Raw genomic sequence first — 24,830 nt, forward strand, 5'->3', positions numbered from 1 at the left:
TGGTTTTTTAAATATGGAAAATTAAAATTACTTGGCTTTCAGAAAGAACATATTGTTTGCTACTTAATGTCAGGACCTTACATACTGCTCAACTTATAGATTTTCAATAATTAATAACAGACTGAATGATTGGAAACTAATTATTCAGGCTTATATGTATTTCTGTGTAATACTGTACCAGAATTTAAAATAATCATCTATCCTTAAAAATAAAAACAAAAGGGGTGCCTGGATGGCTCAGTTGGTTGAATGTCCAACTCTTGGTTTCGGCTCAGGTCGCGATCTCTGAACTTTGAGATTGAGGCCCACCTCAGGCTCTGTGCTGTGTGTGGAACCTGCTTAAGATTCTCTCTCCCTCCCCTCCTCCTATCCTTCCAGCACCCCCCACCTCTACTTGGCACACTATCTCCCTCTCTCTCAAATAAAACTTAAAAAAAAACCAAAATTATTTTAAAGGGTTGCATATTATTATTATATTGATGTAATGATTTATATATCCATTTTTTATTGTTGGACACTTAATAGAAATAATACTGCAGTGTTCATACACGTGAATGTTGATTTGTTTGAATAGATGAATTTTAACTGCATCATGCTACTGAAAGAAGCCAGTTTGAGCACTTCTTTTTCTTCTTTGAAGGCGTCCTTTATCAGAAAGCCATTTGACTTTGGAGAAGTAGAATCAATGGAAGACGATACTGATGACAATCTGATGGAGATGGAAGATCAGTCATCCATGAATCTATTCAGTGATTCCCCTGCTGGCAGTGCTAGTGATGCAAATGTATCTGGAGAGGGCCAGAGTACTATTGGTAAATACATATTTCCTGCTTGGGATTTCTTTTACCTTTCTGTAATGACTTGGCATTATAAAAGGCCTCATAGATACCAATATTATGCTCATTTTATTTTCCCTTGTATAGTCTATTATGTTTGTTCTTTTCTGTATACTTTAGATTTCTCTGATTTTTTATTGAATTTTATTAGTTGTTTTATTCTTCATGACAGGAGTTCAACATATTTACTAAAAATATAGAACCATATCATGGATTATTTGGAAAACAGAAAGCAGGAGAATGAAAATACTCATAGGGCCATCACTGTTAGTCTTTATCTGTTATTACAATCAGCATCAACATTCAAATGCTTTTTTATGGCTTGTTCATTTTCTTTTAACAATTATAGCATTTTTTCATTCAGTTATTGTATTGATAATTATCCTTTGTAATGACTTCATAATATCCCAATTAACATATTTATCATAGTTCAGTTTACCATTTTTTTTGCCAGAAATTTAGACTCCGTTTTATTTCTCTATAATTATCAGTATTGCAATAAGTTTGTTTGTATAAATTTTCCCATAGATTATTTCTTGATGACAGAATCATAGGATAACTTCTCTTTTTTGGTAGATCAGAGGATATTTGAGCTAATATTCAATATATGTGTTTGCTGCATCCCTTTCTTAGTTTTAATAAGTGCTTTTTATTTTTAGGTGCCATGAATCCTTTAGCTGAAGAACATCTGTCAAAGCAAGATCTGCTTTTCTTGGACATGCTCAAGTTCTTGTGTGTGTGTGTAACTACTGCTCAGACCAGCACTGTGTCATTTAGAGCAGCTGACATTCGGAGGAAATTGTTAATGTTAATTGATTCTAGCGTGCTCGACCCTAGTAAATCTCTCCATCTGCACATGGTGAGTTAAGGGAAAGTGACATATCTTCAGTTCTGCCTGTTGTTGCTGGATAAATGTTAACAGACTGATTTGTAAGAATCCTACAGTACCTCTGATGGTTTGAAATTGCTTCCTTGAGGAATGAGTCTGATGCTAGTTATAAAATACAGTTTTTCTTTTAATGTACTGTGAAAAAATTTTAAGTGGATACTGAATGGACTTGCATGGACTTTGGATAGATTTATTATTTTGAGTTATTAATTATAAATTATTTTATAGTAGGCTAGGAAACAGACTCTGATGTAAAAATAATACATAACCTTGTAGTTGAGCTCTGAATCTTGCCTTGACCTTAATCTATATACTTTAAAGTTTTTTTTGCTTTAAAAATTTTCTTTCTGTTTTTATTTAAATTCTAGTTTGCTAATATACAGTTTAATATATATTGATATAATTTTGAAGTGACAGTAAAGTTACAGAATTCTATTCCTTTCATACACTTCCACAGTTAACATTTTACTAAATCTGCTGTTTGATTTTCTCCCTCTGGGTGCATGCACACATACGTCTTTTTTTCTGAAACATTTTGAGATTAAGTTGCTGATGTGATGCCCTTGTACTTTGGTGCGTGTTTGCCAAAAACAGTAATACTGTCCTATATACGCACAGTATAATCAGGAAACTAACATTATGTCATTGCATTTAGGTGTCAGGTCTATTCAGTTTCTGAACCTGGAATAGTTCCTTAGTTTTTCCTTACCTTTCCTGACCTTCGTATTTTTGAATAGGACGGCCATTTGTTCTCCAAAAGCCCTCATGTTAGGTTTGTCTATTTCCTCATAATTATTAGATTTAGATTTAGGTTTTGGTGAGAATACTAGAAAAGAAATCCCTCTCCTGCCCTACCCCCCACCCCCAGTCTATCCATATACAGATAGATATCTTCATTTCCAGTCCAACATCGTAGAATTTGTGTTTTTTCTCTGTCCGTATTTGTAGCTCCCTTTCCCAACGGGAAGAAAGCTGGCTTCCCACTCACCTTCAGTACAGTATATTCACTCAGAATTCTTACATGTAATGTACCTCCTGACCATGGAGGCCATCCTCCTTGCCCCAGCACTGGTGAACATTGAGAGGGAGCCTCTGGCTCAGCAAATCTGCTGGGTGAGTCTGTGATCATGTCCCCAGTCCCAGTGGATTGGCACATATGCCTTTGTTTCCTCAGCCCTTTGGAAACATGCCAGGGGAATTCCCTGATTAGAACCTTTCGTGGTCAGGTAGGTTGAGTCCGTGCCAGAATCTCTCGTCATGTTTCAGCTGCAGTGAATAAGTGGGTTGATCCTCTGACCCCAGCAAACATGCTTGGTTGAATCCTGTTTGATACCCTGGTTTTGACCCTGGCAAACTAGTCAAGTATCCAGCTCTGACCAATGAGGAGGTCTGTGTACTTTTCTTGAGGCCTTGGTGCTTAAAATCAGTTCAAGACACTTAATTAATAACATCACACATGTGATTCTCAACACGAATATTTAAGATGGTCCAATTTAATCTTCTTTTATAATATCTGAAAAGGAATAAGAAACATTTTTCTACATGTACATGATAGAGAAAAATGCCTTCTGATTTCTTACTATAACTAGAAAGGGATTTGGCAGCTCTCAGGAACTGGCTGCCTTGTTATAACTACCATGATTTTTTTTTTTAAAGATTTTATTTATTTATTCATGAGAGACATAGAGAGAGAGAGTCAGAGACACAGGCTGAGGGAGAAGCAGGCTCCATGCAAGAAGCCTGACGTGGTACTCGATCCCCGGTCTCCAGGATCAGGCCCTGGGCTGAAGGTGGTGGTAAACCACTGAGCAACCCGGGCTGCCCAACTACCATGATTATACCTGTAGTTGCTGAGTGGTCCTTGGTACCAACGGTAGCATAGAGAACCCTATAAGATCGCTTCATAGGAAGATAACTGAGGGTATTCTACTTTTTCCCTGCCCACAATTATCTCCACTGTCCAAAATTCATTCATAGAACAGTTTTTAACCATTAAGTTTTATCTTCAAGCATTATTTTTGGAGCATAGAGACATTAACAGTAATTTCAGATTCTTGCTCAAGCTCTTAATCCCAACAGTAGTAACAGCTATCTACTTAATGAATTCCTACAATAAATAGTAGACATTTACATTCATTTCCTTTAGTCCTCACAGCAATCTGGCCAGCTAAGGGCTATATCCCTATTTTATAGGTGCGAGTACAGAGGCTCAGGTGACAAGGTAAGTTTTTAACTATGCAGGTAACAGGTTGTAGTGCTGGCATTGGAATCCAGCTCTGTTTAACTTCAGACCTCTTTATTACTGTACTGCCTCTTTTGAAAATTCACCGTGTATGTGTGTGTGTATACATGTGCATGCATTAATGGCTGAATTTATGGTTACATTTATACTTAGTAAATCATTTATGAAAAAAATGATTTTTTTTCTCTTCAACTATCTTAGTATCTAGTGCTTTTGAAGGAGCTTCCTGGAGAAGAATATCCTTTGCCAATGGAAGAGGTTGTTGAACTTCTAAAACCACTATCGTAAGAAATTAAAGCCATGTGTTGTGTTCACTTTAAATTTATAAGCTAATAGGTATGTTCTGTTACACTTACAAAGTTAAATTTTTTTCACTGCAGCAATGTGTGTTCTTTGTATCGACGTGACCAGGATGTTTGTAAGGCAGTTTTAAACCACATTGTTCATATAGTGAGGAACCTGTGTCAAGGCAATATGGATGCTGAAAACACAAGGGATGCTCAAGGGCAGTTTCTAACAGTGATTGGAGCATTTTGGTAGGTACAGAGTTTTTGTGGAGTTCTTAATGTTCTTTTGCTGCTCTGGATACAATTACAAACTTTGCATTTCTACGTAGTGATTTATGCTAATCCTTGCATGTAACTGTATACAACCTTTAACAACAGTAGTGTGTAGCTTCTGTTTTCCTCCTTCATTGCTTGAAGAACTAGTGAACACATTGGCCTTGTCAGCTTCTGTTTATTTTATGCATGTAGTCACTGTGTGATGTAACTTTATGATACTTACATAAGAACACACATGTAGTTTAGAACTCTTGAACCCACTTGATTGATAAGGACTTCTGAATCAGTATAGAATTTGGTTTTGAAATCTTTGATATAAGAATGAAACTTTACAAATGATTTCCTTTTAATGTAAGTTTAAAACATGGTATGCTGAAGTATGATAGCCCATAGAAGAGTCATAATCATAAAACAATGTATATTAAAATGAACTTTTTTTTTTTTTAAGATTTTATTCATTTGAGACTGTGAGCAAGAGAGAGAGCATGAGCAGGGGGAGCGGCAAAAGGGTGAGGGAGAAGCAGACTCCCAGCTGAGCAGGGAGCCCATTGTGGGGCTTAATCTCAGGCACCTGGGATCCTTACCTGAGCCGAAGGCAGATGCTTAAGTGACTGAGCCACCCAGGGGCCCCAAATGAACTCATTTTCAAACTATCTTTCTTTCTTTCTTTTTTTTTTTTTTTTTTTTTAAGATTTATTTATTTACTCATGAGAGACAAGACCGAGAGAGAGGGAGAGAGACAGAGACATAGGCAGAGGGAGAAGCTGGCTCCTCACAGGGAGCCTGATGTGCGACTTGATCCTGGATCCCAGGATCATGACCTGAGCTGAAGGCAGGTACCCAACCACTGAGCCACCCAGGTGTCCCTCAAACTAACTTTCTTAACGAAAGTTGAGAATATTGACCAGCGTGTGCCACATGAGAATTAAATTTAATATGGAAAGAAATTTTAGTATGGGAGGATAAGAATGTAAGACTAAGTGTAATATCCAATAATTTTTTGACTATGCTTTTATTGGAATAATTATTTGACTTTCAAACACTTTTGTTTCAGGCACTTAGCAAAAGAGGGGAAATGCACTTTCTCTGTAAGAATGGCACTAGTAAAATGCCTTAAAACTTTGCTTGAGGTGAGTTATTTCATGTTAATTGTTAGTAAGTTCTCCATTAAAAATTTTAAAGTAGCCCTTGTTTCTGTTTGTAACTGGATGATTTTTCTCTCATATTTAACACCAGTTGTTCTTTTCCCATAGGCTGATCCTTATTCAAAATGGGCTATTCTTAATGTGATGGGAAAAGACTTCCCTGTAAATGAAGTATTTCCACATTTTCTTGCTGATAATCATCATCAAGTTAGCATGTTGGCTGCAGAGTCAATCAATAGGTAATGGGTCTAGATTCCTGATGTGTCTGGGGTGTTGCAGGGGTTAATGTCATGTGTAGCACAGCTTGTTGTACAAAAAATAGCCAGGATTTCCTGAGCATATACCATGTGCTTGGCATTTATGTTTTCTCTTAATTCTGACAGTTCTATCACTGAGATACCACTAATTCCTCCAGTTTACAAATGAAAAGTGGCTTCGAGAGACAGTAACTTGGTCAGTGCCATAGAGCTAGTGAAGAGGTGGAGTTGAATGAGCTGTGTCTACTGCCACTTATGGGACTTATTGAATGGTTGGATATTATTACTGTGATTTTTACATGAGTTTGTAAATGAAGATTAGCACATTTTACATTGTGCTAATTGCAATTATATTTATTTGAATGAATATATAGTTAGGCACTGGAGTAATTCTATTGTAGCGACCTGTGTAGTGTTTGAATACTTGAAGAAGCAATATTAATTTCCTAGCACTACATGTTTATCAGGTTGTCCAGTTGATTTTTAAAATCTTTTTTAATTTATTTTTTATTTTTTTAAATTTTATTTATTTATTTATTTATTTATTTTATTTTTAAAATCTAAATTGTAACCTGTCTCTGCCTTTTCCACCTTACACTCCCTGCAGATAAAGTACCTCTTCTTTGTTTTTCTCAGTAGCATGAATGACTACTTGGAACGTTGTTTTAAATATAACACATCTACCTAAAATATAAGCTTCTAGAAGGCATTAGTTTTTTGTCTGTTTTGTTCATTGCTGTATACTGAGCACCAAAAACAATAATGGCATGTGGTAGGTGTTCAGTAATTTATAAAATAAATTAGTATTTGAAAAAGGAAGTTAAATTATGCTTTAAAATCACCAAAACTGAAAATCATTTGAGTAACTTTACTATTCAGATATAGGTGATCAATAAATAAAGATTGCTATAAAGAAATTGCCCCAGCAGTCACATAAATATATGTGTTAGATAAACCTAATATGTGAACAGTTTGAATATCTGACAGTAGTATTTTCTCAAATTGGAATTGTGTCTAATTCCTCAGGTATGGGATTCTCTTCAGGGCTTGTGTTTTAAGGGTTGCTAATGAACATGAACTTTACTTCAAGACTCCCAAGTCCTTAAAAGATGGGAATACCCACTGAAGTTAAAGATCTAGGGGTATGGAGAAACACAGTGAAGTATAATGAAGCAGAGCAGTGGTCAGAAGCCTCTTTAAGATTTGAAAAATGTATAAATTCAAGAATGGCATGAATATAACATTTGTTGAGATTTTTTTGTTTTCTGGTTATTGGTGATATTTAATATTGGTCTACTGTAAGAGATGTTAGAGAAACTGGAGGATTCAGGAACACCAAAAAGTATGAAAGCTTTGTTCAGCTCTTCTCCATCACATAAAAATTTAAATAGATCACTAAGGCTTAAAGCTATCTACTTTGTGGGATAAGATCACCTTTTTTTCTTTCTTTTTTTTTTTTTTCAAAGCCCCCAGGATGGGGCTTGAACTCAAGATCTGAGATCAAGACCTGAACTGAGATCAAGAGACACTTAACTGACTGAACTACCTCAGGCACCCTGGGATAACATCACTTTTTAAAATGACAGCAAGTCGACAGGAGTTTGAGGCTTCCTCTAATTGGTCACCTTTATGGGCTAGTTTGAGTTCAAGACTACTTGAGTAATAAGCTAAAAGATTTTTTGAGACCCTCTCAGTTCTAGGAGGAAATGGAGTATATGCTAAAAACCTAATATTAAGCATTGTATCTGAACCTGTTTAAATGGGCTTAGATTTCATTAGGTTTATTGAAAGAAGGCCCAGTATGTTAGTATATCTCACAGTGTGATTTGTGTCCCATAATATGCTTTGGAAAATAGTGTTTAAGGTAAAAAACTATTTTGCTTTTTTTATTTTTTAAGGTTATTCCAGGATATGAAACATGGAGGTTCTTCCACATTATTGAAGGCACTTCCTTTGAAGCTTCAGCAGACAGCTTTTGAAAATGCGTACTTGAAAGCTCAGGAAGGAATGATAGAAGTGGTAATTTTAGCACTGTGTATTTGCTATTATCATATAATTCTTATCAATATGCCATATGTTACTTTGCCAAGTGTGGCCTAAGACAGTTTGCATCCACCAATTTACTAAAACAACTGTGAACTAATTGAAGTGAGTTAGACTTGGCCCAATAATCACAATTTCTTTTCTTTCTTTTTTTTTTTTTTACAATTTCTTTTGGTTCAACTCATATGTACTATTTTTGTAGGAAAAACAAAATTTACTGAGTTTTTATAGGAGTACAGATGGCTTCCTTTTTTTAATCAAAAAATTTTTTAAAATTGAAGTATAGTTAACCTACAATGTTATATTAGTTTCAAGTATATAATATAGTAATTCTATATATTACCCAAGGTCATCATAAGTGTAGTCACCAAACAGCATTGTTACACTATTATTGAGTGTATTTCCTATGCTGTGTTTTTCATCTCTGTGACCTACTTATTTTATAGATAGAGATTTGTATCTGTTAATCTCCATTCTCTCTTTCACCCATTCCCTCACCCACCTCCCTTTTGACAACCATTAGTTCTCTGTATTTATAGTCTAATTTTTTGTTTGTTTATTTGTTTTGTTTCTTAGATTCCACATGTAAGTGAAATCATATGGGGTTTGTCTTTTTTTTTTTTTTTTTTAATTTTTATTTATTTATGATAGTCACAGAGAGAGAGAGAGAGAGGCAGAGACACAGGCAGAGGGAGAAGCAGGCTCCATGCACCGGGAGCCTGATGTGGGATTCGATCCTGGGTCTCCAGGATCGCGCCCTGGGCCAAAGGCAGGCGCCAAACCGCTGCGCCACCCAGGGATCCCTCTTTTTTTTTTTTTTTTTAACTTAGCATAACATCTTCTAGGTCCATTTGTTGTAAATGTCAAGATCTTAGTTTTCTATGACTAAGTAATATTCCATCTTTCACACGCACATACCTGCACACATACCCTCCCACCAGTCACATCTTTTTCCATTCATTCGTCAGTGGACACTGGGTTACTTCCATGACTTGGATATTGTAAATATTGTATAGGAGTGCATGTATCTTTCAAGCTAGTGTTTTTATTTCTTTGAGTGAGCACTTTGAGTAATTAGTGGATCATAGGGAATTCCCATTTTTAATTTTTTGAGGAACCTCCATACTGTTTTCCACAGTGGCTACACCAGCTTGCATGCCTACCTTTTCTCCACATCCAACCAGTACTTGTTATTTCTTGAATTCCTGATACCACCCATTCTGACAGTGATATCTCTGATTTTAATTTGCATTTTACTGATGATGAGTGATGTTGAGCATCTTTTATGTGTCTGTTGGCCATCTGGATATTTTTGGAAAAATGTCTATTCAGGTCCTCTGCCCATTTTTTAACCAAAGTGATTTTTGGATGTTGAGTTGTAGAAGTTAGAAATATTTTGGCTGTTAATTCCTTATCAGATATCTCATTTGCCAATATCTTCTGCCTTTTAGTTTTGTTGATGGTTTCCTTTGGTGTGCAAAAGCTTTTTATTTTGGCCTAGTCTCAATAGTTTATTTTTGCTTTAGTTTTCTTTGCCTGAAGAGACACATTCAGACAGATATTACTAAGGTCAATGTCCAAGAGATTACTGCCCATGTTTTTTTCTTTAAGGAATTTTATGGTTTCAGGTCTCACACATTTAGATTTTTTTTTTTTAAGATTTTATTCATTTATTAGAAAAAACAAGTAGGGGGAATGGCAGAGAGAGAGAGAGAGAGAGAAGCAGGCTCCCCAGTGAGCAAGGAGCCCAACCCGTGGCTTGGTCCCAGGACCCTGGATTATGACTTGAGCCCAAGGCAGACACTTCACTGACTGAGCCACCCAGGCACCCAATCTTTTTTTTTTTTCTTTTCTTTCTTTCTTCTTCTTTTTCTTTTTGTTTTCTTTTCAGTCTCTTTTATTTATTTTCTCTCTAAGTTTTATTATTTCCTTCCTTCTACCAGTTTTGGCCTTTGTTCTTCTTTTTCTAGTTCCATTGGTATAAAGTTAGGTTGCTTATTAGAGATTTTTTGTTGTTTTCTTGAGATATTGCTCTGAACTTCCTTTTTAAAACTGCTTTTGCTGTGTCCCAAGGATTTTGGAACATTGTATTTCCAGTTTTGTTTCCATGTTTGTTTGTTTTTTATTTCCTCTTTGATTTCTTCAGTTACCCATTGGTAGTTTAGTAGCATGTTGTTTAGCTTCCTTGTGTTTGTGTTTTTGTCTTTTTTTTTTCCTAATTGATATTATACTTCTGTGGTTGGAAAAGTTACTTGATATGATTTCAATCTTCTTAAAATATCATTTCTTATAAGATCTAATTAGAAGCTAATTTGGAGAGCAAGTGATGGTAGGAAGAAATGGATTAAAGACAGTGTTCTAATAGGGAATATAGAATTATGTTGGTCTTTTTAAGCCAACCTAATGATTTCTATATTTCTTCGTAGAGCAGTATATTTTTTTAAATTGTATTTATTTGAGAGAGAAAGTGGGTGCACACACACGAGAGCAGGGGGTGAGAGGGCAGAGGGAGAGTGAGAATACCAAGCAGACTCCCCATTGAGCACAAGCCAAGTAGGAACTTGATCTCATGGCCCTGAGAACATGACTTGTGCTGAAACTAAGAGTCAGACACTCAACTGATTGAGCCACCCAGGCGCCCTTAGAATAATATTTTTCTTAAGTGGCACGGTTATCTGAATGTTAGAAATTATTCACTTACTTGTGCCTTGGTGTGTTTGTAAAAAGTATGTGAGACAGCTAGCCAAATACTGTCTAATTGGTGATAGCACAAAACTGAAAAGGATAGTTGCATGAAAGAATGTAAATTTCAAAAAAGTTTCAATATAATGGAAAAATGAATGTAAATAATATAAACAATAATTTTAAAAAAGTTTCAATATGGAAAAATGAATGTAAATAATATAAACAATAGAGATGTCTATCATATATTTTAAGACTAGTATGTCTTATGCAAAAAGGGAAAATATTGACCTGATAGAAATTCATTCGTAAAAAGTCCTAGGAAGTTTTACATCTTGAGAGCAGTACATGAATCCACATTGTAATGGTTATCAAAAGAAGCAAATTCTGTCTTAGACATCATTAGTAGAAGCATAATGTCATGAACAAGCTTATAAAAAGACTCAGATCCTCTGTATAGAGGCCAACTAGCTTGTTGGGTTTGGTTCTGAGTAAAAGATTTTTAACTAACATGTTACAGTCTGTAGATCGGTTTCTCATAAGGAATTAATTGGTGGAGGAGCTGACTTAGTGGGAACCTCATAGCTATCTTAAGACACGTCAGTGATGGCCATTTAGTAAAGGAATTTGGCTCTTACTTTTCCCTGTTCCAGAAAAAAAGGAAGTAGGATCAGTGAGTAGCAGAGTTTTCAAAATGTGAAGAGAAACTGTTTTTTTTTTTTTTTTTTTTTTTTAAGATTTTGTTTTTAAGTAATCTCTACACCCAATATGGGGCTTGAACTCACAACCCCAAGATCAAAAGTCCCATGTTACACCAACTGAGCCAGCAAGGCGCCTTGAGAAACTTCTATCAGTTTTATAGCTAGTTAAAAATGTTCACCTCTGTGGGGATATTATAATGATTGATCACTAAGCTAGAAGTATGTATTATTCTGTCTGCCTTCGGCTCAGGTCATGATCGTAGGAATCCCAAGATCAAGCCCCATGTCAGGCTCCCTGCCAGCAGGAAGTCTGTTTTCTTCCCTTGCCCCTCTCCCTGCTTTTTCTCTCTGTCTCTCTCTCAGATAAATGAAATCTTAAAAACTGCTCACTGGCTGCTTAGATATTATAATGGGTACATCAATTTTAGACTGGTTTATTTGTAATGTTTATATATTTATATTAGTATTTAAAAAAAATTCTTTTGAAGTCCTGCAGAGCTGAGAACCCTGAACATTTGGATGAAATTTATAACAGAAAATCTGTTTTACTGATGACAGTAGCTGTGATTTTATGCTGTAGCCCTGTCTGTGAAAAACAGGCTTTGTTCGCACTGTGCAAGTCTGTGAAAGAGAATGGATTAGAACCTCACCTCATTAAAAAGGTACATGTGGATGCATATCTTTTATTTTCCTCCTTGGGTAACTTTTAAATAATTTAAAAAGTTAAAGTTTATTTTGAAGTGTCACTGATTAAAAGCTTGGAGACAGTTTTGTTTTTTAGATTTGGAATGTTGGAAAGTAGTAACTCTTTAAATAGTATTTGTTTATTTTTTTTATATTAAGTATTTCACAAAGTATTCATTGAACTAGCAGGATGAATGACTTACTGTCCAGACCAGGCCTTCTGGAATTGCTTTTATTGAGAAAAATGCATGGGGAAAAGATCAGTAGCAAGTGTTTTTTGCCTGGTAGATTTTGGGTCACAACCTTGGATCTAGCAGGGCCAGGAGCCAAATGATAGAGCTGTGAAACTTCTAAGTTGCCTAGGGAAGGAGCACTTGGGTCCAGTGTGCAGTCGCATCAGCACTAGGTTGTCAAATATTTGCCTCTGCCCTCCACCACGTCAGAGTTTGGAAAGTTCTAGACCTTTCCATTGTAGCTGTTCGTGTGATGAGCTGGTGATAGATCAGTGACCTGATAGACCACTCAGCATTCTTTCAGCACGATTTCCATGGAACTTCATAATAGTCCACGCTGTTGGGAATCGGTCCTACATGGGTTAAACTTTCACCTCTCAGTATTAGAAGAAGTTGTTGTTGTTGTTTTTAAAGTATACTATTACATTACCTAATTATTATTGTTTTTTAAAGATTTATTTGTTTTTCTTGGGAGGGGGAGGACAAGAAGGAGAGGGAAAAGAAGAGAACCAAGTAGACTGCCCCCAGCCCCCACCCTGAGCATAGACCTTGATGGGGGGCTCAGTCCCACAACCCTGAGATCATGACCTGAGCCAAAGTCAAGAGTTGGATGCTTAACTGACTGACCCACTAAGGCGCCCCTACACTACCTAATTATTTTAAGTGGATTATAGTGGTTGGATTTTTCTCATTTAGATTTAGGACTGACAATATTTTACTTTAGACCTTCCTTTGAAATATAATGAAAGGTTGAGCATTACAGTATGTTTTTGCATTTTTGTTCATTTCACATTTATTGTTTGCTGTGTGCTGTGCTCAGTGCTAATTATATTAAATACGTTTTTCTCATTTAGTCTTTCTGAAGTCTAGGTAGTTTTATTACCCCTATCTCCTAGACGAGGAAATCAATGTATAGAAGACATTGGTTGGATGATTGCTTCAAAGTTATTTTGTAAATAAAAGGATTTAAATGATTTATTTTTTCATTGGTTTCTTAAAGCATTGACTTCTTTCTGATTTGTGCAGGTTTTAGAGAAAGTTTCTGAAACTTTTGGATATAGATGTTTAGAAGACTTCATGGCTTCTCATTTGGATTATCTGGTTTTGGAATGGCTAAATCTTCAAGATACTGAAAATAGTTTATATTCTTTCCCTTTTATTTTACTAAACTACACAAATGTTGAGGACTTCTATAGGTAGGTCTACAAATGGCACATGTGAAGTATATTCATTTTAAAAGTAGTTGGAAATGTTTGGCAGTTCCTTTCCCCCCACCTTACACACACATACACATAAACATACACACACACACATGCACACATATGCCACAGAACTGGGAGGCTGTGCAGTGTGAGAGGCAGGGCTGCTTTTTTAATTGAAGTGCATTGAAGGGAATCAGTAGACTTAGGATCTGGTCCTGGCTGTGCCAGTAATGAGCTTTGTAACTTTGAGCAAGTTATGAAAATACCCCTGGGCCTTGGGTTTTCAATCTGTACAGTAAGGGATTACATAGATCTTTAAGGGCTCTTTCAGCTTTAATATTTGATAATCTTTCCTAGGACAAAGATAAATTGTTCTTCCTTTCTGTTGCTTGGCTGTCAACCACTTTGTTATTATTTTTATTAGATTTAAAGTTTAATACAAAAATATTTATTTTGCAAACTCCTAACTTTTAAGAAGAAAATTTTGAAAATGGAGAAGTTTGGAACAAGTAAAGAATAATATTTAGGTATCAGGATGATGAGTAAATAGTTCATATGTGTTTATTGGCCCTTATTCTTTTCATTTTGGCAAAAACAGTATTTACATTGTTTGAATTCCTAACTTTCTTTCACGTTTCATTTCATATAAATTGGTAATGCAGAAGACATAAATTCAGTTCCCACTGCTTTTGATCATAGAATTAGTGTGGTATATTCTCAGATCTGTTTCTTGTATTTGATTATTTAGAGTTTAATTTCATTTAATTTCAATTCCACTTCTAAAATTAGAGTAAGAATGCTTAGTGATCTAGATAAAGTGATGTTCTAATGTTTACTAAGTAAAGCACTTCATTATTTTAAGAGCTATATTATAAAATTTGACTATGGTAAGTTATATATAACATATACTTCAAATTTTTATGTTTTCAGATCATGTTACAAGGTTTTGATCCCACATCTGGTGATTAGAAGTCGTTTTGATGAGGTGAAGTCCATTGCTAATCAGATTCAAGAGGATTGGAAAAGTCTTCTAACACACTGCTTTCCAAAGATTCTTGTAAATATTCTTCCTTACTTTGCCTATGAGTGTACAGGAGATAGTGGGATGGCACAGCAGAGAGAGACAGCTACCAAAGTCTACGATATGCTTAAAGATGAAAACTTACTAGGAAAACAGGTTTGGCTTCACTTTTATCTACTTAATCTCATTTGTTTATATATGTAATTAATTAATTAAAGTAGGCTGTGGGCCCAATGTGGGTCTTGAACTCCTGATTCCTAGATCAAGGGTCACATGCTCTACCAACTGAGTGCTCCCCATACTCTAATTCATCTGAGATATAACTTCAGAGTTTTAAGACTATTCATCATTTATGCAGTAAAATTTAATATGTAGTAATCACTGTCTAGCATAGGCAATCCATGAATATTTTTGTTACTGTTGTTGTTACAGTGTTCTTTCCTTTTGATTGACTTTTAAATGAAGTATTTTTAATCAGAAATTTTAAAAAACTTTAGAATAATTTTATGGTTTCTTTTTTCTTTAAAATGTTTTTAAAAATTATTAAATTTTTGGCATGGGGTATTGCAAAAAGGTGATTTTACTAAAGCTTGGGACAAGACCTGTGGGCCAGAAGAGCTGCTGCCCCAGGACTGTGAGGAGCAGCTGATGATATACTTTGGGTAAGGGGAAGTAAAGACAAAGGGGAGTTCCAAAAGGATTTTCATGCAATAAAGTAGACTCAGGAAGACTTGGGATACTGGAGGCCTGGCTGTTGTCAAGCTAAGCTTGTTTTTCCCTTTGGTAGGGCATTAACATTAAGACAGTTGGGAGTTTCCTGAAGGAATATTATACTCTGCCCATCTCAAGTATTGTCAATGGGCTACCGGTTTTAAGGAAACTTAATTTGATCTGTTTCCTTCTACTGTTTTCCACATCATTCTCCCCTGAACAGTTTTGACCCTTAAATCTTGAGGATTGCTGAGGGTGGAAGATCATCTTTTGTAACTTCTTTCTGCTAAATAGGGACATAGAGATGTCCCTCTCTATGGGTCAACATTGGTCAGGTGGGGAATTTTTTCTTTTAAGATTTTATTTATTTGAAAGAGTGAGCACGAGTTGGGGTGGGGGTGGGTAGAGGGTGAGAGAATCTCAAGCAGGCATGCTGAACACAGAGACTGATGTTGGGCTCGATTTCATGACCCTGAGATCATGAGCTGAGCTGAAATCATGAGTTTGACACTTACCTGACTGAGCCACTTGGGCACCTTACATGGAGAATTTATATAATGGAGTTACCAAAGGTAGAAGCAGCCAATCCAAAGTAGACAACATGTATGAACCTCCTTGAGTAGAAAGGATCGTCTGTCAGCTGGAAGTTATGGCAGTGAAGGAGTCTGTCAGGGAGATACCAGAAATGACAACAAAATAAGGTTAATATTATAATGAGAAAGAGAAGCCTGAATAAAAGACCTTTTATAGTTGGCCATAATTGTCGTCCAGTTCAGGAGTTTTAACCAGTCACTGAAAGGAAGAGAAAGTAATTTAAAGCATTGATTTGAGCAATCCTGTTAGTTTTGGTGATATCTGGAATATATACACCACATTCTATTTTGTTTTGTTTTGTTTTTAAAGATTTTATTTATTCATGAAAGACAGAGAGAGAGAGAGAGAGAGGCAGAGACATAGGCAGAAGGAGAAGCAGGCTTTATGCAGGAAGCATGAAGTGGGACTCAATCCCAGGATCCTGGGATTACTCCCTGAGCCAAAGGCAGACGCCCAACTGCTAAGCCACCCAGGCGTCCCACAACATTCTGTTTTTATACTAGCACTTGTTTCACCTTGTGCAGCAATGAAAATATCTTCATGCCATTTTGAGTTATTTAAGGCCTTGATGGCATAGCAAGTGGTGTTCGCCATCATATACTCTGTTTCACAAGCAGTCAGGTAATTAATATGAGGCACCTTGATGAAAACCAAAGAAAAAAATATAGTTTAATGGTTAGAGCAAATTATGAAACCAGTGTCAAGTCTCAAGTGCTTAAAATCTATTACTTATAAAGATGTGTTGTTGAAAGACTATAGTAATCTTCATTTTTAATCAGATCATCAAATGAAAACTAGTTTGTAAAACGAGTCTTATTTTAACAAACTTGTTCTAATAATTTATATAAATTTAGCAAGAGTAGTGATTGACCATATAGATCTTTTAGAATCTGCTTTGCTGGAGCTTTTTATAAGGAATCTCAATTGAACTTTTACAAGCCAAGCCAAGTGCTTGCCATCAGACATCTCTGCAGTAACTTTAGATTTGGGTGATTCCTTTTCATGAGGTTCCCAAAGCATCCTGAGATTCTTGCACTTGCCAGGAAGTGACACTCTTTACTCACCTAGTAATGCTGCTGGGAAAGGTATCAGGCCAACACTTCCAAGGAGTTTTATTGGCCTAATGCTTCATAAAGTCAACCTTAGTTTCTTAAAGCTGTCTGGTTATATCTGAGTCTATGTATGTCTCTCTCAAATGTGACATTCCAGTCAAAGCCTTGGTAATATAATCAGTATTCCCAATGATGTCCTGTTATAAGGAGAACAGATTCTTCTTGAATTTATGCAAAATGACTGTGATTGCCCTGGAAGAAAGAATGCTCACTGAGAATTTCTGAATTTCAGAGGGTTCAGGTAGAGGAAAGTTAAATGCTTCAATATTTTTACAAATGAATATTTTCTATCACATTTCTTTAAGTCATAGATACCTTAAGGGAAAAGTTCCTCAATCTGGTGAACATTAGAGAACCAGCAATGTTGTGTGTATTTTTTTAAAAAAGATTTTATTTGAGAGAGTGAGAGAGCACAAGGTGGGAGAGGAGCAGAGGGAGAGGCAGAGAGCTCAATTCAGGGCTCTTTCCCAGGATTTTGTTTTTTAGGATTTTATTCATTTATTTATTTAAGAGAGAGAGCATGATCAGGGAGAAAGGCACAGGGAGAAGCAGACCCTCTGCTGAGCAGGGAGCCCGACAGAGAACTGGATCCCAGGACCCTGAGATCATGACCTGGGCTGAAGGCAGACAGTTATTAACCCAGTGAGCCACCCAGTTTGTTACCAGATTTATCAGTCTTCTCCGCTATAAGTACTCTGAAGGTAGGATTTTTTACCTTTTTTTTTTTTTTTTTTGCTGATGTATCCTGGCTACCTCGTATGTAGTGAATACTATTAGATAAAAGATGGAGTCAAGTAAAAAAGGACCTAACCATTTTTGTTTAATTGTAATTTAGATATTAGATATTTCTGAAATTATTTGAGAGAAATTACATTAAAACACATATATAAACTTTTTTTTTTTAAAGTAAAAGAAGATTGCTCACTCTCAAGTGTTTTTTTTTTTTTGGTTTTGTTTTGTTTTTTGTTTTTTTTATATAAGTACAAGATGACTAACAAAGGTTGGCTAATGGTCAAAATTACGATTGGATAAACTTCAGGGGACTTTTTTTGTTTGCCCGGTTACATGTATAGAACCAAGAAATGGAACATGGAGTTTCTCAGTTGCTTAGGTGGACCACTGCCAGTCAGAACTGGTTTTGAGCATATGGAGGCAAGCAAGGAGTTCCTTTCTCAAGACAATTGGAACAGAATGTTGACGCTCCAAAGGTTATGGAATTGATGAAAGACCCTGCTTCTATCCCCTCCGAGCCATCTCCCTGCCTAGTCTCTTGAAGCAGGCCTAATCTCACTACTTTTTAAAAAATATTCAAACCAGAAGGTAGCAATTTTCGGAGTTCATTTAGGAGGGGAAAAGAATTACATTGAGGCCTGATTGAAATGTCACTGTCAAGAATGGAAAGAGGTAGACTTGAATAATAATTTCTTAGTTTCTTGGTTAAAGACCTAAATTCTTGTTAGTTTCAGTTCCTTTTAGCATTAAATTGTTACAGGTTTACTTTTTCTTTGGTTCTCTAATAAGATACTTTCTCCGAATCAGTCTCCTGGATTCTTTTCTTCTGTGCAGAAGTGTCCGTACAACTGTTACTAGTCCCTCAGCCTCTAAAAACTGTCAATTGTCAAAAGCCTGAAATATTAACAGTTACAACATTGGTTAGCTGTAGTTAGACAGCTGTACAGTTTATATGACCCTTTAGCTAAACTTTACAGATCTTGCTTTGTAAAATGATACAAAACTCGTGAAGCCACTTGTCACCTTAAGTGGAGGAAATTCATTATTTCCTCCAATATTAAACAGACATGGCTGGTTTATCCTTCCTGATCCCTTTGAAATGAAGCTGGATTTTTTTTTTTAAAGATTTTATTTATTTATTCATGAGAGACAGAGAGAGGCAGAGACATAGGCAGAGGGAAAAGGAGGCTCCCTGTGGGGAGCCCGATGCAGAACTCAATCCCAGGACCCCGGGATCACACCTTGAGTCAAAAGTAGACGATCAACCACTGAGCCACCCAGGTGCCCCGAGGCTGGATTTCTAAAAGATTGAAACCTTGGAAATGATGACCTGAATGATGTGTAAGCCTGAGGCAAAGGCTAGGATTTTTACATTTGATGTCTTGTCACATTTTAAAATGTTTCTGTTGTGAGGAAGTGTGTTTTCAAATCTTGTGCACCAAGTAAATCAACCATTTACCTTTTAGGCTAGAGCATTGTAATTTGTTACTTGGAGAGCTGATAAATCCACCTTGCAGTCTCCACAATTGTCATTCATTTTGGTGAAGCAAAGTGGAGCAGGCCTATTCTTTAGAGAATTTATGCCCTTGTGAGGCCGTCATGACGGGAAGTGGATCAGTGAAGGCGTGGTCCTGTCTGGGAGGATTTCAGTTTACTCTTGATGACAGGGGATGTGGCTAGCAGCTGGGTTCAGGATTTGGGGTATCAGCCAAGTAGAAATCTGGGAAGCAGAGTCACTGGGATTTTTACCAGTAAAGTATCATTAAGTGAGCTAGATTTTCCAACTAAGTCAATGGTAAAATGCAGACAGAGAATCAGTGTAGATCAGTGGGGAATTTGGTTGGCAGGAAAATTAGTAGGTTGGAGAATTCAGTGCCACACCTCAAGCCTTAATCAAGTAAAGTGATTCTTTAAAATGAAACAAGAGTCAGAATAAAGGAGACTGGTGTGATTTCCTTCCTTTCCTCTCAGGCTACCGGTCGGTTGTATAGCAGAAAAAAGTGGAGTTAGCTGTAAGTCTTGCACATCTTAGGTCTTTTGTTATCTCTTTCCTTTTTAGTCACTGATTAATTTTGGAAATGGTGCAATAACATTGGCCCCTTGAGCTGTCTTAAAGGTCACAGACATAAAAACTTAAATGTTATTTTAATTTTGTATCCTTACAGATTGATCATTTATTCCTTAGTAACTTACCGGAGATTGTTGTGGAGTTGTTGATGACCTTACATGAACCAGCAACTTCTGGTGCCAGCCAGAGCACGGACCTCTGTGACTTTTCAGGGTATGGATATTTTCAACTTACAGAATTCACTGCAATTTCAGAATTTCCTTGGGAAGCTTATTGGTTGACACCTTCAAACGTCTGTTTCAGTTTGTAGGCACAATATTGTGCTTTTAAGTTGTTTCTTTAAAAATAACTACCTTTATGAGTTGAAGTAGTTCTATTCTCCTACTGTAGCCTTTTCATGATGATTGCTCTTCAGGTTGATCACCTTGTTTGTAAATCTGATGACCTTTTTCTTCTCAGTATTTCTGTAATAGTTGAGCATTGTCCCATCTGTTGACTTTTGAAATTTCTTCTTTGTGGCACATTTGTTCTTTTCTTCTCTTTATCTGTGTCTTGCATTTCTGGATCACCATTTCTTTATTATGCTCCTTAGTATCAGAATCTTACTTTACTACAGTGTTTTGAATGTGAGACCCACTTGGTTGTATGTGAATGTTAGTTATTTTCCCTGCTTGATTGCCGGGTAGTTGAAAGTAAAGGTGCTTTCAGCACCCCGTAAAGGTGCTGTATGGAAAAGTAATAATATCTCCTACAGTACTGTTAGTATATAATTCCATTTGATATAAATGGTTTGATTGCCAGTCTCAAAATGTTAGTGTGTTTATAGTAGTAGCATAGAGCTTTAATTCAGGCCTGAAGTAATACCAAGGCTCATTTGTAGACTTGCCATTAACTTCATAAAAGATTTCCTAAGCAAATTATTTAAAATTGATTAGAGGGTAAAGGTATTTATATATTCTGACTGATAACATGTAGACTGGGATAAGTCATTTGTGATTTTATTTAGTAAAAAAAATAATTTTAGAACGTGGGGTTATTATAATCTAAATTTTCTTTCTGAAACTTCACTGGTCTATCAACAGAATCTTTATTTTCCTTGATAATTTTGTTCTGAAAATAATGACTGCTTTTTTTCCTATAACTCTTAGGGATTTGGATCCTCCTCCTAATCCACCTCATTTTCCATCACATGTGATTAAAGCAACATTTGCCTATATCAGCAATTGCCATAAAACCAAGCTTAAAAGCATTTTGGAAATTCTTTCCAAAAGTCCTGTAAGTATGTATTATTGTTATAATAACTGAAGAGAGAATTCCTTCTTTTTCAGCTAGAAAATCTGTGCAAGTACATTTTAAAAAGAAAAATAAAGGGAAAACTCACCTGAATAAATGAGAAAAATGCTCATTTACAAGTTATATCTTGGTATTTTACTTGTCAGCATTATTTAAAATATGTTATATATGAAGCCTGAATTTCATGATACTTCAGTCTATATATTGGCTTAGGGAGTATATATTTTTTAAAATTACTGTTTGCTATCTGAAAACTAGATAAATTGACAACAGTTTCAGATACTGATTTTCTTAAATAAAATATTTGTCTTTGATATCAAACCAAAATAAAATTATATGTAATTTGTTATTCTAAATATAATTTATTATGATTAAGTATACATTATTAAATAAGCTATTTATGAAATGTGTCTTTATGTTCTAGGATTCCTATCAGAAAATTCTCCTAGCCATATGTGAGCAAGCCACTGAGACAAATAATGTTTATAAAAAGCACAGAATTCTTAAAATATATCACCTGTTTGTTACTTTATTACTGAAAGATATAAAAAGTGCCTTAGGAGGAGCCTGGGCCTTTGTTCTTCGAGATGTTATCTATACTTTGATTCATTATATCAACAAAAGGTATGTAATATATTTAGACTAAGATAGAAGTTATTTTTTCTATCATGTTGTCTTAATTGAAATTTCTGTGGTTTTAAGAGGAAGAAGCCAGAGTATTGTTCTCCTAATTTTGCTTTTTAATCTGCCCACTATTTTTAAAAATTGTATTACTATTTCTCGGACTCTAAAAATAAGGGCAGCCTGGGTGGCTCAGTGATTTAGCACCACCTGCGGCCCAGGGCGTGATCCTGCAGACCCAGGATCAGGTCCCACGTCGGGCTCCCTGCATGGAGCCTGCTTTTCCCTCTGCCTGTGTCGCTGCCTCTCTCACTCTTTGTCTCTCATGAATAAATAAATAAAATCTTAAAAAATAAAAGTACTAAGGATCTCCAACATTTTAAACGAATTTTAGATGGCTTGAAATATATAGGTCACTATAGCAGTTCTGCTCACCAGTTCCTGTGTGTGGGGAGATTGGTATTTCACACCCACACATCCAGGGAATCCTCCAGACACCAGCTGGGTGTCCTACAATTCAACTCATATATAGTTGATTAGTGTCAGATCTCACAATTGAGGGCTCAGTCCTTTAAAACTCCCTGCCCCTCCTTCCTTTCAGATGCAGGTCACTAGCCCAGATTATCGCCTGTGCTCTAACCAGCCAGCTCTGTACTGCAGGTACCAGCGACCCTCTTCTTTGAGTTTGATTAATTTGCTGAAGTTGCTAGCAGAACTCAGGAAAGCTGTTTACTGACTAAACTACCTAAGTTTATTATAATCTAGCCGGATGGAAGAGATGGTATAGGACCATGTATAGGGAAAGGAGGTAGAGCTTCCCTGCCCTCTCCAGGGACACCATTTTCTCCACATATGCACGTGTTCACCACCAACTTGGAAGCTCCCAAAGCTGGTCCTTTTGGGTTTTTATTCGGGGGGAAAAAAAACTCATTACAAGGACACGATTGATTAAATCACTGGCTGTTGGATGTTGATATAACCTCCATTGCCCCTCCTTTCCCCTCCCCAGAGATCAGAGGAGTGGGACTAATAATTCCAACCCTCTAATCACAAGATTGGTTCTCCAGGTACCCAGTCCTCATCCTCAGGTGACATAGGTGCTTTTAGAAGTTAGAGAGAGACAGTTTTATTGCCCTCATCATTGGTGTTCCTAGAGTTTTAGGAGCTTTGTGCCAGAAGCAGAGATGAAGACCAAATATATAATTCTTATTATAAATTGCAGTATCATAGTTACTGTAGATTTTGGGTATATATTCAGTTTAAATATTTTTATTCCTTCCCATTGATTTTGATGATGTTTTTATTCTTATTAGTACATAACATTGCTTTCAAATGTGAGTTCTTCAAAGCACACAAAGAATATCTTTTTCCATTTTGTTTTGTCATGTTTTTCTTTTCGGCTTTTTCTTAGTATCCTATAATTTTTATTTTAATTTAAATAATGTATATATAGCCATTCAATCTTTCTTTTTCATTCATTGAGTTTTTTTTTAACTTTCTGTATTATGGTAAAATATATAACATAAAACTTGTTATTTTAACCATTTTAAGCATCCATTTCAGTGATACTATGTTCGCAGTGTTGCACAACCATCACCATTATCTGTTTCCAGAACTTTCTCATTACCCAGACAGAACCACTATACACATTAAACAATACCTCTACATTTCTCCTTCCCTCCAGCTCCTAATAACCTGGAATCTGTTTCTTGTCTCTATGAATTTGCCTATTCTAGATATTTCATATAAGTGAGATCATAAAATATTTGTTGTTTTGTGTCTTACTTGTTTCACTTGGCATAACATCTTTAAGGTTCATCCAGCATACATGATAATGTATCAGAACTTCATTCTTATTTATGGCTGAATAATATCTCCATCATATGTGTATATATATACTACAATTTATTTATTCATCTATTGATGAACACTTGTGTTTCCATCTTTGGCTATTGTGGATAATGCTGCAGTGAACATAGGTTTATGGATGTGTGTTTGAGTTTTTTCAGTTCTTTGGGGTATATACCTAGGAGCAGCCTTGGTGGGTCCTGTGATCATTCTATGTTTAACTCTGAGGAACTGCCAAAGTGTTTTCTACAGCAGCTGCACCATTTCATATTCTTCCTGCAATGCACAAAGTCCCAGTTTTCTCCACATCCTTACCTATACTTGTTATTTTCTGATGTTTGTTTTGTTTATGTTTTAAATTTTTTTTTGCTTTAATTTTTATTATAGCCATCCTAATGGATGTGAAGTGGTATCTCATTGTGGTTTTGTTTTTGCATTTCCCTAATGACTAATGATGTTGAACATCTTTTCTTATGCTTATTAACCATTTGTATACATTCTTTGGAAGCTGTAGGAATTCATTATTTTCTTGATATTGAGCTCTTACTATATGATTTGCAAATACAATCTGGATATTGAATCAGTATATAATATGATTTGTAAGTAGTTTATCTCATTCTGTAAATATTCTTTTCCCTTTCTTGATAATGTCTTTTGATGCACAAAATTTTTAATTTTGATTCTGATTTACCTGTTTTTTCTTCTGTTCCTCAGGCTTCTGGTGCTTTATGTAAGAATCCATTGTCAAATTCAAGCTCATGAAGATATGCCACTATGTTTTATTCTAAGAGTTTTATAGTTTTAGCTCTTCTATTTAGGTTGTTGATCCATTTAAGTTTTTACATATGGTATGAGGTAGAGGTTCAGCTTCATTCTTAGGCATGTAGAAATCTAGTTTTCCTAGTACCATTTGTTGAAGAGATTCTTCTTTCCCCGTTAAATGGACTTGGCACCTGTGTCAAAAATCACTGGTCATTGATGTGTGGACTTATTTATGGATTCTCAATTCTGTTCCCTTGGTTTGCTCAGTGTGCCAGAACCACACTGTTTGAGTACTGTAGCTTCAGAGTAAGTTTTGAAATATGAAAGTGGGTATCCTCCAGTTTTGTTCTTTTTCAAGACCAATTTAATGCCTTTTGCAGTTCCCCTATGAATTTAATGACCAGCTTTTTCATTTATGCAAAAAAAGACTTGGAATTTTGAGTGAAATTGCATTGAATATATGATCATTTAGATAGTATTGATATCTTAACAGTTTGTCTTCCAATCCATGAACATGGGATATTTTTCCATTTGTTTGGATTTCTTTAATTTCTTTTATCCTTGCTTTACAGTTTTCAATGTACAGGATTT

The 24,830-nt window shown here is 35.8% G+C and overlaps 1 protein-coding gene and 1 long non-coding RNA gene across 7 annotated transcripts in view; one reads left to right on the plus strand and one right to left on the minus strand.

Annotated features, from left to right (window-relative positions):
* Positions 1-24,830, plus strand: part of ATM (ATM serine/threonine kinase) — a 116,795-nt gene that overhangs the window by 34,158 nt on the left and 57,807 nt on the right. For all 6 annotated transcript variants that reach the window (XM_072821836.1, XM_072821832.1, XM_072821831.1 and 3 more), the window contains 13 exons: positions 641-812; positions 1,496-1,695; positions 4,169-4,251; positions 4,348-4,503; positions 5,585-5,660; positions 5,784-5,914; positions 7,831-7,951; positions 11,847-12,020; positions 13,302-13,471; positions 14,408-14,654; positions 19,813-19,928; positions 20,864-20,990; positions 21,433-21,632. In XM_072821836.1, the coding sequence (XP_072677937.1) occupies positions 641-812; positions 1,496-1,695; positions 4,169-4,251; positions 4,348-4,503; positions 5,585-5,660; positions 5,784-5,914; positions 7,831-7,951; positions 11,847-12,020; positions 13,302-13,471; positions 14,408-14,654; positions 19,813-19,928; positions 20,864-20,990; positions 21,433-21,632 (1,973 nt within the window). The remainder of the gene's footprint in view (positions 1-640; positions 813-1,495; positions 1,696-4,168; positions 4,252-4,347; positions 4,504-5,584; positions 5,661-5,783; positions 5,915-7,830; positions 7,952-11,846; positions 12,021-13,301; positions 13,472-14,407; positions 14,655-19,812; positions 19,929-20,863; positions 20,991-21,432; positions 21,633-24,830) is intronic.
* Positions 592-18,087, minus strand: LOC140630907 (uncharacterized). Its single transcript, XR_012028588.1, has 4 exons — positions 17,981-18,087; positions 16,868-17,107; positions 15,725-15,874; positions 592-3,238 (listed from the first exon to the last, which is right to left on the minus strand). It is a non-coding gene; the product is annotated as an uncharacterized lncRNA (long non-coding RNA).

Source organism: Canis lupus, chromosome 3 (assembly GCF_048164855.1).
Source record: "Canis lupus baileyi chromosome 3, mCanLup2.hap1, whole genome shotgun sequence".
Lineage (NCBI taxonomy): Eukaryota > Metazoa > Chordata > Mammalia > Carnivora > Canidae > Canis > Canis lupus.